The sequence below is a fragment of the Danaus plexippus genome (genome assembly GCF_018135715.1).
Source record: "Danaus plexippus chromosome 29 unlocalized genomic scaffold, MEX_DaPlex mxdp_37, whole genome shotgun sequence".
Taxonomy (NCBI): domain Eukaryota; kingdom Metazoa; phylum Arthropoda; class Insecta; order Lepidoptera; family Nymphalidae; genus Danaus; species Danaus plexippus.
In genome coordinates this window covers 89677-105871 of record NW_026869858.1, presented here as the reverse complement: position 1 = coordinate 105871, position 16195 = coordinate 89677, and the positions used below count along the sequence as shown (strand labels likewise).

At 37.6% G+C, this 16195-nt stretch overlaps 1 protein-coding gene across 1 annotated transcript; it reads right to left on the bottom strand.

Moving 5' to 3' along the window:
- Nucleotides 1–11192: 11192 nt before the first annotated feature.
- On the bottom strand, nt 11193–15178 carry LOC116776805 (uncharacterized). The gene has a single exon (XM_061529223.1). It carries the CDS (start codon nt 14735–14737, stop codon nt 13184–13186), a length of 1554 nt encoding a protein of 517 aa, XP_061385207.1. The 5' UTR covers nt 14738–15178; the 3' UTR covers nt 11193–13183.
- Nucleotides 15179–16195: the final 1017 nt, after the last annotated feature.

Sequence of the window (16195 nt, the reverse complement as noted above, 5' to 3'; positions counted from 1 at the left end):
AGGACATTACTAGAATAAAGACTGTAACTGTACTTCAATAGTAGTTTTGAGTTAAACATTGTATGATTTGTATATTGTTGTAATGTAACTTTTGTACAGGAGGGATCAACTGAGGGACAACAAGATGAGTTGATGAGATACAAGATGAGTTGATTCCTTTTATTACAATTGTATGAACAAAATTTTTTTTTTTTTCAAAATGTTTTATTTCGGATGAAGATTTGTTTAGTAAATATTTTTTTGTGTTCATATTATCATCATCAGTCATCACATACATACCATTGAAAGTAATACTATAGATGAGGGATTTAATTATTAACATTTAAAAATTCAGAAACTAGGCGACAGATTTTCACTCGCTTATTTTCCTTTATATTCGCTGTTAATTATAAAAATATATACAATAAAACAGTTAAACTGTAACTCACAATGGAAATGATGTTTAATTTAAAATTTGAAGTAATTAGACTTGCATCCAAGTAAAAAGCCAGGTAAACAACAAATCTGAACGAAACTAAAAAATCTATACATATATAAAGCAAATACATAGCAACAAATTCCAAGAAAAGAAATTTGAGTAGATTTTTCTATATACTGCCATCTATTGACAATAATTTGCAACTCAACAACAATTTGACAGTCAACCTATTATAGGTGGCGCTGCATTCCATACTTTTGAATTTAGAATATTTTAAAGATTTTTCGTGTCCTTTGCGTTGCTTCTCTCAGCCTGAACTGTTATATATAATAATAATATATTTCCTTTATAATAATGATATATAGCGTTTATTTCCATGCCTTACAATATAAGATTATATAAAAATAAAATAAAAGGTATTCAAGAAGACGTCTCCTTCAGGTGTTCCCATCTTTCCTCATCTTTTGTCTTCTGAGTCCATTCAGTGCCGGCAGTTTTGTGTGTCTCAACGACCCAGCGGTTTTTAGGTATTCCTACACTTCTGGTCCCGCTTGGGCCTGTCCACGTGCTGACGCGTTTTGTCCATCTGCTGTCTGTCGTCCGGGCATAGTTCCCTGCCCATATCCATTTCAGTCTTTTAGCATGTTGTATTGGGTCTATTATTTTGGTTTTTCTTCTTATGTTGGCGCATTTTTTGTCTCTAAGCTTGATTTCTAGGGCACTTCGCTGCATTGCACGTTGGCAAGAGCGTAATTTGTTTTTGATTTTGTTGTTGTAAATCCAAGTTTGATCACCATATGATAACCACGGTAGCCAGCAAGACTTTATAACCTTTCTCTTCAGCTTTGGTGGGAATTTTGATTTTAATATTTCCTTGAAGCTCCAGTATTTCCTCCAGGTAATGCTGATTCTACGTTCTATTTCATCTTCATGCCTTGTTTTTTTGAAAGCTATTTGCTTACCTCCTCCTCCTCTACATACTCTATGTGTACCTCGTATACCGTTATAAGTCTCTGATAGCTATTTGTATGTATGTATATATGTATCTAGTAGGCATAATTTTCAATAACTGATTCTTATATTTTATATAATAATTGTAAATAATAAAGTGGCGCTCGACGTGTTATCGGCGAATTGCGGTACTGAGTAATTTTGGTATGACTTCGACCTTCCGACTGTATCTAACATAACTCTTAAAAATATAGGACATAGAGTATTTGAAGAAAAATAAAATCATAAATAAAATTTATTCAGTAATGAACTGAAATCAAAGGTTTACGAATTAATGGTAATAACTGAATAAAGTTCTTTGCCTATTAACTTTAAGGGCTATAAGGCTAACATATTGTTGATTTAGAGCCTCTTTTAACCGACATCGAAATAGGAGAAGGTCCTCAATTTGTCTGTATATTTTTTTGTTTCAGTAACTTTTGACTTGGGGAAGCGATTGTCGCTATTTTCGCTGGCCCTATATCAATTTGGTCCTGTTCTGACAATGGCACTCAAAAGAAAATCATATAGTGAGTTTGACGTTAGCATGAAGTATGTGAGCGACATGACCGATTAACTCAAACGACAACCGATTTCGATTTATTTCTTTATGAGGATCAACTTCACTGGTGGTCCCGTGATCATTACAATAAGACCCGAATATGGAACCATAACAAAATTGAAGAAAATACTAAGGATGTGTACGTAAAGTAACTAGTACACTTTAAGTAATGTCATTACTTAAGGTATACTATATGTGTGTGTGTGTGTGTGTGTGTGTGTGTATCTGTGTATGTATGTACTCGTATGTGTGTAATCTTGTTATTAAACGACTTCAAACAAGGAAGAGGTTCTTGAGAATTGATTTTTCAGAACCATTTTTTTTTTTAATTGCGTCTACCACGTCGTTACTAGATTAGCATATATATTGTTTTCGCTCATATAATAATCTGCTTATTTACTTACTCGCTTATATTCTATTCGCTAATATTGTAACTTGTTTGTATACATATTCCCATATATACTAACGCTCTTATATACTTACTTGCTCTATGTGCTTATTCTTTTATATACTTACACTCCTTATATATTAACCCTCGTTGTATACTTGTATTACATAAGTATATAAGGCGAGTAAGTATATAAGGCGAGTAAGTATATAAGGCGAGTAAGTATATAAGGCAAATAAGTATATAAGGCGAGTAAGTATATAAGCAGAGTAAGTATATAAGGCGAGTAAGTATATAAGCAGAGTAAGTATTTAAGGCGAGTAAGTATATAAGGCGAGTAAGTATATAAGGCGAGTAAGTATATAAGGCGAGTAAGTATATAAGGCGAGTAAGTATATAAGGCGAGTAAGTATATATAAGCAGAGTAAGTATATAAGCAGAGTAAGTATATAAGGCGAGTAAGTATTTAAGGCGAGTAAGTATATAAGCAGAGTAAGTATATAAGCAGAGTAAGTATATAAGGCGAGTAAGTATATAAGGCGAGTAAGTATATAAGCAGAGTAAGTATATAAGCAGAGTAAGTATATAAGGCGAGTAAGTATATAAGGCAAATAAGTATATAAGGCGAGTAAGTATATAAGCAGAGTAAGTATATAAGCAGAGTAAGTATATAAGGCGAGTAAGTATATAAGGCGATAAGTATATAAGGCGAGAAAGTATATATAAGCAGAGTAAGTATATAAGCAGAGTAAGTATATAAGGCGAGTAAGTATATAAGCAGGGTAAGTATATAAGGCGAGTAAGTATATAAGGCGAGTAAGTATATAAGCAGAGTAAGTATATAAGGCGAGTAAGTATATAAGCAGTGTAAGTATATAAGGCGAGTAAGTATATAAGCAGAGTAAGTATATAAGGCGAGTAAGTATATAAGGCGAGTAAGTATATAAGGCGAGTAAGTATATAAGGCGAGTAAGTATATAAGGCGAGTAAGTATATAAGCAGGGTAAGTATATAAGCAGAGTAAGTATATAAGGCGAGTAAGTATATAAGCAGAGTAAGTATATAAGGCGAGTAAGTATATAAGGCGAGTAAGTATATAAGGCAAATAAGTATATAAGGCGAGTAAGTATATAAGCAGAGTAAGTATATAAGGCGAGTAAGTATATAAGCAGAGTAAGTATATAAGGCGAGTAAGTATATAAGGCGAGTAAGTATATAAGGCGAGTAAGTATATAAGGCGAGTAAGTATATAAGGCGAGTAAGTATATAAGGCGAGTAAGTATATATAAGCAGAGTAAGTATATAAGCAGAGTAAGTATATAAGGCGAGTAAGTATTTAAGGCGAGTAAGTATATAAGCAGAGTAAGTATATAAGCAGAGTAAGTATATAAGGCGAGTAAGTATATAAGGCGAGTAAGTATATAAGCAGAGTAAGTATATAAGCAGAGTAAGTATATAAGGCGAGTAAGTATATAAGGCAAATAAGTATATAAGGCGAGTAAGTATATAAGCAGAGTAAGTATATAAGCAGAGTAAGTATATAAGGCGAGTAAGTATATAAGGCGATAAGTATATAAGGCGAGAAAGTATATATAAGCAGAGTAAGTATATAAGCAGAGTAAGTATATAAGGCGAGTAAGTATATAAGCAGGGTAAGTATATAAGGCGAGTAAGTATATAAGGCGAGTAAGTATATAAGCAGAGTAAGTATATAAGGCGAGTAAGTATATAAGGCGAGTAAGTATATAAGGCGAGTAAGTATATAAGCAGAGTAAGTATATAAGGCGAGTAAGTATATAAGGCGAGTAAGTATATAAGGCGAGTAAGTATATAAGGCGAGTAAGTATATAAGCAGGGTAAGTATATAAGCAGAGTAAGTATATAAGGCGAGTAAGTATATAAGCAGGGTAAGTATATAAGGCGAGTAAGTATATAAGCAGAGTAAGTATATAAGGCGAGTAAGTATATAAGGCGAGTAAGTATATAAGGCGAGTAAGTATATAAGCAGAGTAAGTATATAAGCAGAGTAAGTATATAAGGCAAATAAGTATATAAGGCGAGTAAGTATATAAGCAGAGTAAGTATATAAGCAGAGTAAGTATATAAGGCGAGTAAGTATATAAGCAGGGTAAGTATATAAGCAGAGTAAGTATATAAGCAGGGTAAGTATATAAGCAGAGTAAGTATATAAGCAGGGTAAGTATATAAGGCGAGTAAGTATATAAGCAGAGTAAGTATATAAGCAGGGTAAGTATATAAGGCGAGTAAGTATATAAGCAGAGTAAGTATATAAGGCGAGTAAGTATATAAGCAGTGTAAGTATATAAGGCGAGTAAGTATATAAGGCGAGTAAGTATATAAGGCGAGTAAGTATATAAGGCGAGTAAGTATATAAGGCGAGTAAGTATATAAGGCGAGTAAGTATATAAGCAGGGTAAGTATATAAGCAGAGTAAGTATATAAGGCGAGTAAGTATATAAGCAGGGTAAGTATATAAGGCGAGTAAGTATATAAGCAGAGTAAGTATATAAGTAGAGTAAGTATATAAGGCGAGTAAGTATATAAGGCGAGTAAGTATATAAGGCGAGTAAGTATATAAGCAGAGTAAGTATATAAGGCGAGTAAGTATATAAGCAGTGTAAGTATATAAGGCGAGTAAGTATATAAGCAGAGTAAGTATATAAGGCGAGTACGTATATAAGGCGTGTAAGTATATAAGGCGAGTAAGTATATAAGGCGAGTAAGTATATAAGGCGAGTAAGTATATAAGAAAGTAAGTATATAAGGCGAGTAGTATATAAGTATATAGTAGGCGAGGCGACAGATAGGATGGTGTTTATAGTATCATTTAGGATATAGTTGAGTTCCCTTGATTTGTTACGAGTTTAGTAAGTCGAAAAGTATGAAGCAATATACTAAAAGATTATCAATAAAATTATATTAATTCAATGTATCAAATCTGGTATATAATGATATATCAATTAACGAAAAAACTAGAAACGCTCCGTACACCGTACGTAGTGTGACTGAAAACTTGTGGTAATCGATCAGTAAGACAAACTTTACACATAAAATAATTTATTTCACATTTTTGTTACAATGTTTTGTTGTCTTAACTTAAGGATTGATTGCACATTGCGGTCTGACAACGACGATTGGTAATCGGATGCACCATACAGGGACAGCATCACTGTCTTCCACACTGAATTCAATATTAACTGAAACCTACATAAAGAAGAAATTAAAAATGTTAGAATAAATTTACTCTTTAACATTAATTACTCATAACAAACTTACAGTTGGAAAAAATGGCTCAATAAACATTCTCAGAGAATATTCAACTATTTCTCCTTCCAAGACCGGACAATCGGCATTGGTTAGGAAGTTACAGGTGACTTCGTTTTGTCCCAAAGGATAATTTACGGCAATTCCCAAAATCGCAACCGCTTTAGTCTTCATGTCGTGGAGGATACGAGCTGTAACAAATAACATATCATCAAAATGAAACTAATTTTTCAACTTTTTTTATATAAGGATGTGTCATTCTTATATCGATAACTTGTTTTTTACCTACGGGCTTTGAATACCACACGGATAACAACGTCCTGGTTTTGTGGCAGAGAACATGGCGGTTCTGTACAGCCCACGACGTAGGCATTGATTGGGAGTGAGCCGTTGCTCGCCTGACCTGATACAAAAATATTATATTATTTTATTGCAAATTATTTGTCTTGCTTAAAATAATATTGGGGAAACGCATCAATGTACAGATAAGTCAATTAGTTTAAAATTATTTTATTTTATTTCACAATAATTTACAGACATATCTATATTACGATCGTTTTTATTGAATTAGAAACAGACTAGTTCATTATTGATGCATTGCGTTAAGTTAAATCGTACGCTAAGTGCGTGCTTTAGGTTAACATTGTACGTACATACGATGCAAGAACTATTTTTAATGTCTCGCCTCTATATTAAAAAATATTTATGTTTTGTTCGTCCGCGATGGACTCCTAAACTAATTGACCGATTTTAAATTAAATTTTCACACCGTGTGCTGTAAGAACCGACTTGAAAGATAGGATACAATATGTCTTAATATATAGCCCCAATATTATTTTATTGCAAATTATTTTTCTATGATATAATATTCACAAATATCAGTTAACTCCAAACTCTTAGCATCGCCGGCAACTTTTATATGTATATTATAATGAAAATTACATATTAAAAACTTATAACCTATACCTAAGACTACATGATTGCCCTGATATTAGGATAGCAATGCCATTCCATAGCTTGTGTGGTATCAGGAATCTGGTTCACACGGCTTGGTGTTGGTTCCGCGGAGTCAGCGGCGTCACTCGTTATATGATATTTTATCCATACAACGATGTTGCCCCGGCGATGTTCATTTATTTTATAATATGTAGCGCGTACGTAACACACAGAACGTAAATCTATTTACGTGACCATATCCATTGTTAACAGAACACACTTTATACCTTTCACTCTGTGTGATGTTCACGCGGATTAAGTCGCGGTCAAAAACTAGTATGGAATATAATGAGAGCTTGAATCATTGTGTTGCTGAAAGACAATGTCCGTTGATAACATACAAAGACCTTTAGCAGCGTCTCTAGACAACTGAGCCACCAAATCACAGATAAAATAATGTGAATCACAGAATATGATTCGATTACAAGAGAAAAGACGACACAGAGATTATTATTGATAGGTACATTATATTCTAGAAGTAGATTCATTTTAATTTGATAGTAAATATATATTAGAATATATAATGTAGTGTAAGTATTTTGGTAAAAACATGCATTTAAGTTTATAGTTTATTTAGAAATCATTGAAGAAATAAATAAAAAATTTATTAATTTTTATAATTTAATTTAGTCATCTGTTTAAACGTGTTTTTTTAAACTTGACTCATAGTCACTGAGCTGAAAAAACGAGATGACGATTTTACTGAGAGAGAGAGAATTACGTACTAGAATTCACATATATTTTTTTATTAAAATTGTTTTAATTTTATTTCATATAAAAACTATTTCTTGTTTCATTAGTACGATGTAGCAATGACATTATTTTTTTTTAAGAAAGTAAATCAGTAACGCTGTGATTTATGAATTATTTAGACGAAAGTAAAATTAAAAAGAGGTTAAATATGTCGTAGTGTCAGACGCTACAAGTGTAATGTTGTGTGTTATTGCCAGTAAATATAATTCTAATAAATTTATCGTGGAATTTCGATCATATTTTAATTTTTAGGTAAATAAAAATATGATAGTGACTAATTACTAGAACACGAATATGGGACGATTTGTCCTATTCATTACCTTTAAGATATTTCCACTACAATGAGTCTTAGTCGCGAAAATCTTCAACAAGTAATCGCTGATAGTACTACTACTACCTACTACCTGCAAGAGCCTTATTCTTATTAAAGGGTTTCAATATATTACGTTATTTACATTGAATTGCCGAATACAGAGTTTAACTATTGTATATGAATGTTAACTCGGTTGCTATTACTGTTTCTATATATTAACTTTACCTTTGATGAATAAAAATGGTGAACGACTGACAGCGCCATCTATTGTCTTAGTCACTAACTACAAACTAAGTACATCAGTCGTGCGGTGATTGTAAAGGAAGCACACGTAATTTCGAAATGAATTATAGTTATAACACTATTTTCATGTATCATTTATATCATTGTAGAGTTTTATTATAATCTAAGAACTGGAGACTCATGTATAATATTAGTAATATAAATGAGAAAAGTGACATCTCTGGACGGAGAGAAAATAAGCTTGATAACCACTCTTACAATTTTCATGAAATTTAAAATTCAGAGCACTTGGAAGGCGATTTATCTTATTAGGTGTAGTTCCTACTAACAGGCTACTTAAATTTTTAGCAAACTCCTTTTTGTCCGGGTTTTTAAACCACTAAAACTCATACAATATCTTAGGAAAACGAAGTAACTCGACAATAGATGGCGGTGCATAGAAACAAAGACTATTACAATAATATAGCTTGATAATATCAATAGATGGCGCTGTTCCGCAACAATAACACGATTTACCAAAAGAGGCCTTTCTATGTTTTAATATCGTTAGTGAAAACATTGTAAAAGAAACATACCCGCTCACAATCCTCAATAAGTATATACGTAAATACGTCCAGTTGTTAAGCGTTTCTTAATACATATAAAAATAAACTTATTTGAATGGAATAAAAGGCTTATATGTCTGCTTATATGATTTTAAAGTTTTACTGGAACAAGCGTTCTTGTTAAAATTTAATGATAAATACCAACCTTCAAACAAAACCATTATAAATTAGGTTAAATTGGTTTGTTATAAAAATATGTATCGTTTCAGAAAATCATAAATTTAAATAATAAGTAGTGGAACCTATGTTCGTGTGTTAATGTAGGTATCTGATAAATAAAACAAGTTGAAATGGAAATCTAAAACTCGCTGTTCATTCCTCATCAACTCAATGACTCGCGTCTCCACTCTCCAGACACAGTCAATATATTGAACTACCCACGTGCTCAAACATTACGTAAAACATTTTTGTACTCGTTGCCAACCTTCACCATTTAAAACGTCGTGTTAAGTCTGATATGCACTACACTAATGTATAGCTTCTAGTTTACATTTCATTAATTAAAAAACTCAACAGTAATACCTACGGCTAAAATATTAAAATCATAAATTTATACTTTTTTCTTATTATTGTTTTAATTTCAATATATTTCGCATTTTTTAACCAATGGAAAGAGACAACATTTCCTGCCCGCAAATATTTCAAATCGTGATCCATCAAGTATAATTAAAACGAAATGTATCCGCGGCTTTTATGAACAATATCACATTTTTATTTAAAACGTCCCTTTATTAGTAATTTCAAGAAATATTGATATAATTTATTAGATATTTATCACTATTATATAAAGTTACGTATCCACACACGTCCATACTACATCAATCGTGTGTAACTGTCCTAACATCCTCAGTGCTGCCAACCTTACTGCTTCCTGTCAGTTAGTCTTTAAATCAAAGCGGTTCGTGTTCCTCCTCAGTCCTTCCTCTGGTCTCAGTCAGCTGCGATCTTCCTCGTGTCTCTGGCGTCTTCTTCAGTCGTCTGTTTTATTTCCCGGTGAGTTCTTTACACGTCTCATTATAACGCGATACACTTAACTCTCATTGTAACTTACATCAACTATGACTTGACATAACACATTGTTTAATGTCTTAGTCATTGTTGCGTCTCATAGTGGGTAAGAAAATGTGTTATATTTTTAATTATTTTCTAAGCACTATAATGGGAGCAGGCTTATTAATTTTATAGTTCCCATAATTCATTACTATTTTAATTTATAACTTTTTTTACCTTTTCTTGAAAATCTTTCGCCACACCCTAAGACATGTACTCTCTTTATATGAGCAATAATTTATTAGGAAGTGGGTGGTCTTTGTATGATATAGTATCTTTGTAACGTTCCAGGACTCGTGAGAATATATAATTCAAGATGAGGGTAGGAGCTGTTTGTGGAGCGTCTGTTAGGACGTGGTCTGCGGACGAGAGGGAACCTTGTATGAAGAGAAGTGTACGTAGCTGATCCACGCTAGTAGTGTGACGGTATGTACTGTTGAATATTTAACATTATTCCGTTATTGTTTACAGTCGGATAGAACATTTTGAGTGTTCATTGAATGACTACTTTTTTTACTTATTACTTTAATTCGACGTTTTCGACATATTATCATAACTATTTACCTGTGATATTGATATTTGAAGAAATGCAATAAACGAAATTTAATAAAATCATTCTATACATTATAATGTTTTAAATAAAGTAACTATTTTAACTGATTCATATTTTATATAAAATATATGAATAGAGACGTAAATCATCAATAATATTAACTATTTCTGTGTCTCCATTTTGCTATTGGCTTATTTTAAACACATGTATATGTTATAGCTTTCTAATGCACTAAAAATATTTTTCACCCTCTTTGCTAAGTTTCACTTGTATGTTTGTTTGTGTTTGTAACTTGGTGACCGAAATAAATAATTGTAATTATAATAATAAGTAGATTTTGAACGCGGCTCTGTTCGCTTGAACACTAGATATGTTCGCTGCCACTAGACCATTGAAACCGAAGTGCACTTCATGGTTCCACCCGTATAGGTTCGGGGCTGGCATCGGGATCGGGTAACCGGATAACCGGGACAAAAAGTAGCCCGTCAAATCGGTTCTACGATTTAGTAGTTTGTTAGTTTTCGCATTTATAATATTAGTAGGGATTTGGAAAAGTTAATGATGGTTTACAAAAAAAAAACGCGTCTGTATGTGGCAAAATTAATGAGTAGAAAATAAATTAACCAACTACGAAATAAAAAAAATAACGCTTCTAAATTGATTTTTATTTTAATAAGTTATATTAAATGATGAAAAAGCGCGAGGTATTTATTTATTTATTTATGGGAAAACATTCATGCTAATATTACAATAAATTATTTCGTTAGGGTAAAAACAATTTGCCGGAACAGTTTCCACAGTTATTTTGACATGGAGTGTATTATAGCTTACATTAGAAATAATAATAATAAAAAAACAAAAATATAACAAGAACATTAACAGCAAGGAGTATCGAGCATACGATTTACTAAAATCATTTATTTATAAAGGTAACAAAACATAAATACCAACAATAAATTTATATGTGCAATATTAATGATGAAAAGTACATCTGAATCTTATTTTATATTTTATTATTAAGGATTGTTTTTTAATGATGAAAAGTACATCTGAATCTTATTTTATATTTTATTATTAAGGATTGTTTTAAACTGCAAATAAAATTAGAGATATTCGGATTAAAAAATTTCAAGGCTGCAAATAATTTGTTCTACGAAATGGAACACAAAGTCTGATTTAGACTTGATGTTGGACGAGAATTTTGTTCAGTAAATTTTCCGGTTCAATGAAGCAGATTCTACTTGGATCTAACGAGACTTATAAAGTAAATCAAAAGTTAATATATTTTTTAAATCAATACCTCGACGCAAGATGAAACCTAACATTTGGTGTGCCCCCGCAACAATACTCTCAACGTGTCTTCCAAATGCAAGTCCCTGATCAAGGGTTACCCCGAGGTCTCTAATCTCGGTTACCCTACACAGATGATTGCCATCTTCTGGCTATTGTAATACACTTGTAGATTGAACGGTACACTTATAGACGTCTAGTCATGAGAGGCGAGCGTGCACTGTGGAAAAGAACACGTAATTATGTGCTTCAGCCTAAAGCGGAATGGAATTGCTCACATGTCCCACATAGACCCGCAGTGCACACTCGCCCCATATGCCTTAATCAATGGAATAGTAATATTTAGAACTCCACGAATTTAAACACTAAATTAATTTCTTACTACTTTTCAGTTTGCTATTTTATAAAAGTGTTTTTGTTTTTTTTTTTTTTTTGCTTTTATGAATTTATTTGAAACCAATCCCTGAAGTAACTGTCTCTGTATGTCTTTATATAAGAACAATATCGTATAATGTGTTACAGGTGGTGTCAGTCGTATCCATCGGGAGGTGACGGCTGGTCACCAAGTGTTAGGTGGGTACCGACAGTGAAGCATCAGCGTGTCATAACACGAGACGATACGTTAGAGACGGTGAGGTACACATTATATGAAGAGGAGAATGAATGGTTTTCGTAACATCTTAGACTAGAGAAGATTTGAAGTATCATCTGTAGCAGTCTCCAGACAATATAAGGAGTGTCTTGACTATAAACACGTCCAGTACGTGTTCTAAGTATCTGTTGATATCAAAGAACCTCTTGTGATGTACAGCTTCAAACAGAATCCATTTTAATTTATTTAAAACAACTTTTTTGCACAACGTGACTCGTAGCAGTATTGAAGTTAGTGACGTCGAGAGGTATGAGAGTCGTTCAGTGAACTATAAGAGCGTAGATAAGATAGACTGCTTTACTAGTTGATTGTTTAAAACTAAGTCGCTCAATGAAGAGTCCAAAGTATATATGTTTGAAATCTATACATTAGTATCAAGCTCTACTACAGGAACATGTCCCTCAATCGAAGCAATCATTGTTTCACTTCCTTCTTACGTTTTCACCACATGGTCTGTCCATTTATCATGAAATATTTATTTGTTGCCAAAAAAAAAGATTGTAAAAACAAGTAAATAAATGATATCCAAACGAGTCTTTGTGGACGACGCCACGTGTTAAGAGTGATTATTCCGGGAAAATTAATATTAAAAAATAATAATGATGTTTTAATAAAAAAATAATATTAAAACGGATGTTTGTAGTGACTGAGGCGTTCTTTACGTGTTTGAGCTCTAGTCTCCACCGCAAGCCGTTTACCGCGAATTAAATATTGTCTAATAAATATTGACGGCACTATTGACGGTGACTGGCCCCTTGCCAACACGTGGGCCTCAGGGTGGCCATCGGAGGCCATCATATCGACCGGGAGTTTCTGCGTCTCCGCGAAGTTTATCAGACTTGCAAAATTCTTCATCTCTTGCACTCTGTCGTCGCGCGGTCGCCTAGGCATTTTATTAGGAACGGGCGTGGTTAGCAGAATCTTTGCCAGTGGCCGTACAATTGACGTCTGTGGCATTGTCTAAGCGCGCCACAGTTTGGAGGTCCCAATTTTTAAACCTGACACGTTTTTTGTTAGTAGGTCTGTACATGCGGTGCACTTCCATTACCATTTTGAGGCGGGACAGAACTATACTAATTATACATTTAAGATGACTTGGTGAGGTTGTAAATGGCGTTTATCATTTCCGCGTGCTCAACGAACGCGCTGAGTCTGGCGTTGGGGTCGTTTCCGCAAGCTTTCAGCTTGTTTGCGAACACTAATAGTTCGGGCGGGTCGAACGCCCCGAAGTATTTGCTAACACATGACAGCGAGTTTGTAACTCCGCTGTCTTGTTTATTGGCGTGCGCGGACGCGGATGGCTGCGCGGTTTCGGACGCGGTTGGTACGGTGAGATTTTTCTTGCGTTGCCAGGCATTTACCGTCGGTGCCTGGGGGGCCTGAGGGGCTTCTGGGGCCTGAGGGGCAGAGGGCGGAGCTCCAGAGGCTTTAGGAGCCTTCGGCTGGTGCGAGGATTTCTTCCCTCCTCGCTTTGCCCTGCGCGGCGCTTTCGGGCACCCGCGATAGTTCGCTGGGTGGCCCGTCTGCTGACACAGAACACAGCTCGGAGGGACATCCTCCATTGGTGTCTTGCGCGGGCAGTCTGTAGTTCCGTGATCACCCAAGCACTTAACGCACCTCGGGCGCGCGTTACAAAACCGGGCTGAGTGACCGTAGCATTGGCAGCGATGACACTGTCCTGGGATGCCACGACCACGCGGGAGTTCTACCTGTAGACCGGACAGGTAGCAGACGGTTCTAATGTTGAAAATGGCCTTCGCCTCCTTGGTGTTGTCCAAGTGGACGAGGACCATATTAAATGGCCGCTTGTTTGTTGGGCGGTACATACGGTGTACCGCCTGCGCGGGCAGGCCTTGTGACTTAAGGTCACTTAATATGCTATCCGTGGGAATTTCGCACGGCATCCCTCGGATTACCACCGTGAGGCGACGCTCCTCCTCGAGCGCGTAAGTGTGGTATTCCGTACCACGCTCGCGCAGGAGGGCCGTCATACGACGGTGGTCCACCGCTGTGGACACCTGGACCTTAATTCCCATATTGGTCGGTCGGGCCGAGGTGAAGTGGATCTTTTTTTCGATGAATATTTGGGAAAGTTGATCCCATTTATTATTTTCTCTTATGTAGAGAGGCGGGGGCGCCGTAGTACGCGGCGGAGTGTCGGGGGCAACGGATGGATTCTCGGCGGGGGCCGGTGACGGATTTCCTGCGGGGGTGGGTGAGGGGATCGCGGCGGGTTTGGGTCGCTTCGCGACGGGCGATGCGGGAGCGGGGGTGCCTTTGTTCCCTGAGGGGGACTCGGGGCGCGAGGCAGCGGGGGCGGTGGGGACGTTGGGGTTGGTCGCGGTGGTTGAGGCGTGGGGGGAGGTGGCGCGTGGGGACGCGGTCGAGGAGCCCTTGGAGGACCTCTTCCTTTTGGATTTGGAGATGACGGTCGTAAAACCGTCATCTTCCATGTCCGAGTGCGGGCGGGATCCCGCCTCTGAACTCGCGAGGGAGGCCGAGGATGAGGCCGAGGAACACTCCATATCGGAGGCGTTGGTCGGGACTAGAGAGTCCGAAATGTACCCGAGTACAAGTTCGGGGAACTTCCTTTTCATGTAGGCGCTGAATTGCGCCGGATCAAAATGGTTCGAGTCCATCCTGACTCGCAACCAAAAACAAAACTAACTATCCTCCCTGCCTTCAGGCAGGGAGATGTGTTCCTAGTTGGTGTGTGGCCCTAAGGACTCGCCTGGTGTGGCGAGATGTGTACCTAAAAACTTTACCTCACGGTTTTGGAACGCGACCCTAAGGCATCTGGCGTTACGTGGCGCGCACTTGCTACCACTGCACTGCACTGCACTACACTGTAGTCTTTGTATTCGTACTACACGGCACGTAGTACGAAATACAGGCGTCGTGTCTCGGGGAGTGGACGTGCAATGCACAATCCACTGGCTCGGAGAGCGGACGCGACTCGTAAGAGCGCGGTCCGCTTCTGGGTCTCACGTCCGAGCACTAAGAGCGCTCGAACGGTACTGGAGCGCGGGGGCCGCCGCGTAACTGTACAGCGGTGTGCGGCGGAAAGGGACTGGGATCCGAGACTGGGTATCGCTTTAAAAAAAGCGACTGCTGCAGTCGAGAGTCGGAGAGTGTCTCCCAAAGGATTGATTTTTTTTCCGAATTGACAGTAGCTGTTAGCCCTATTGGCTTTTACAGCGTCACCGGGAGGGGTGGGCGGCCCGATGGGACCTACCCGTTTAATTCGGGCCCGAAGGGCCCGACGGAGGGATACGTCCGTCCCAAGGGTGCCTCTAAGAGGCCGGACCTCGGCTTAGGACGTCGTTGTAGTGGAGGATGAATCGGATATTGGAATACATGACGCCCCCCGACGGCAGAACGCCGGAGCGACGTGTTAGAAGCGGGACCTCGTCTTTGCCAGCGAAGGCGGTGTGTTTGCCATCCTCAATGGCTTACATAGGTCGGAGATCGCATGGTAAATCTTGGGGGCGTGATCCTCGAGGAACAACCACTTATCTTTGGCCGGGGGCAGTCCTTGGCAGCGTGGTGCTCGCCGCAGCTTACACAAACCTGCTCTCTGTGGCAGTTGTGGGACGAGTGCCGGTACTGTTGACAGCGGTGGCACTGGGCGGGCCCTTGGCGTCCTCTCCAGGCTTCGATTTTAATTCCGGCCATGCATTGGAGCTCTGTGACCTCGTAGATGGCCGGAATAGTGGTGGACGTCTTTTTCAGCTGCGCAAAATATACGCAGCCGGGTCTTCCTTTTCGTGCCAAAATCGGGCGGACGAACTCCGGCGAGAAGCCCAGCTCCGTCAGCTCGTCGACTATGGCCTCCGGGCTGGCGTTCACCGGTAGGCCTCGAATGACGAACTTTAGGGGGCGGTCGGCCGGGAGTGAGTACGAGAACCACGCCACGTTCTCGTCTCTCTCGATAGTTGCAAGGTACGATTGTACCTCGCGGAATTCCCGGTCTCATTTTGGGAGGAAACGTATTCCTTTCCCAAAGAGGCGCGCGTTTGGGGCAAATCAGAGGCGCCTCTTCAATTCGCGCATATGGCGCGGCCAGTCTGGGAGCGCTTCCACCACTAGGGGGGGTA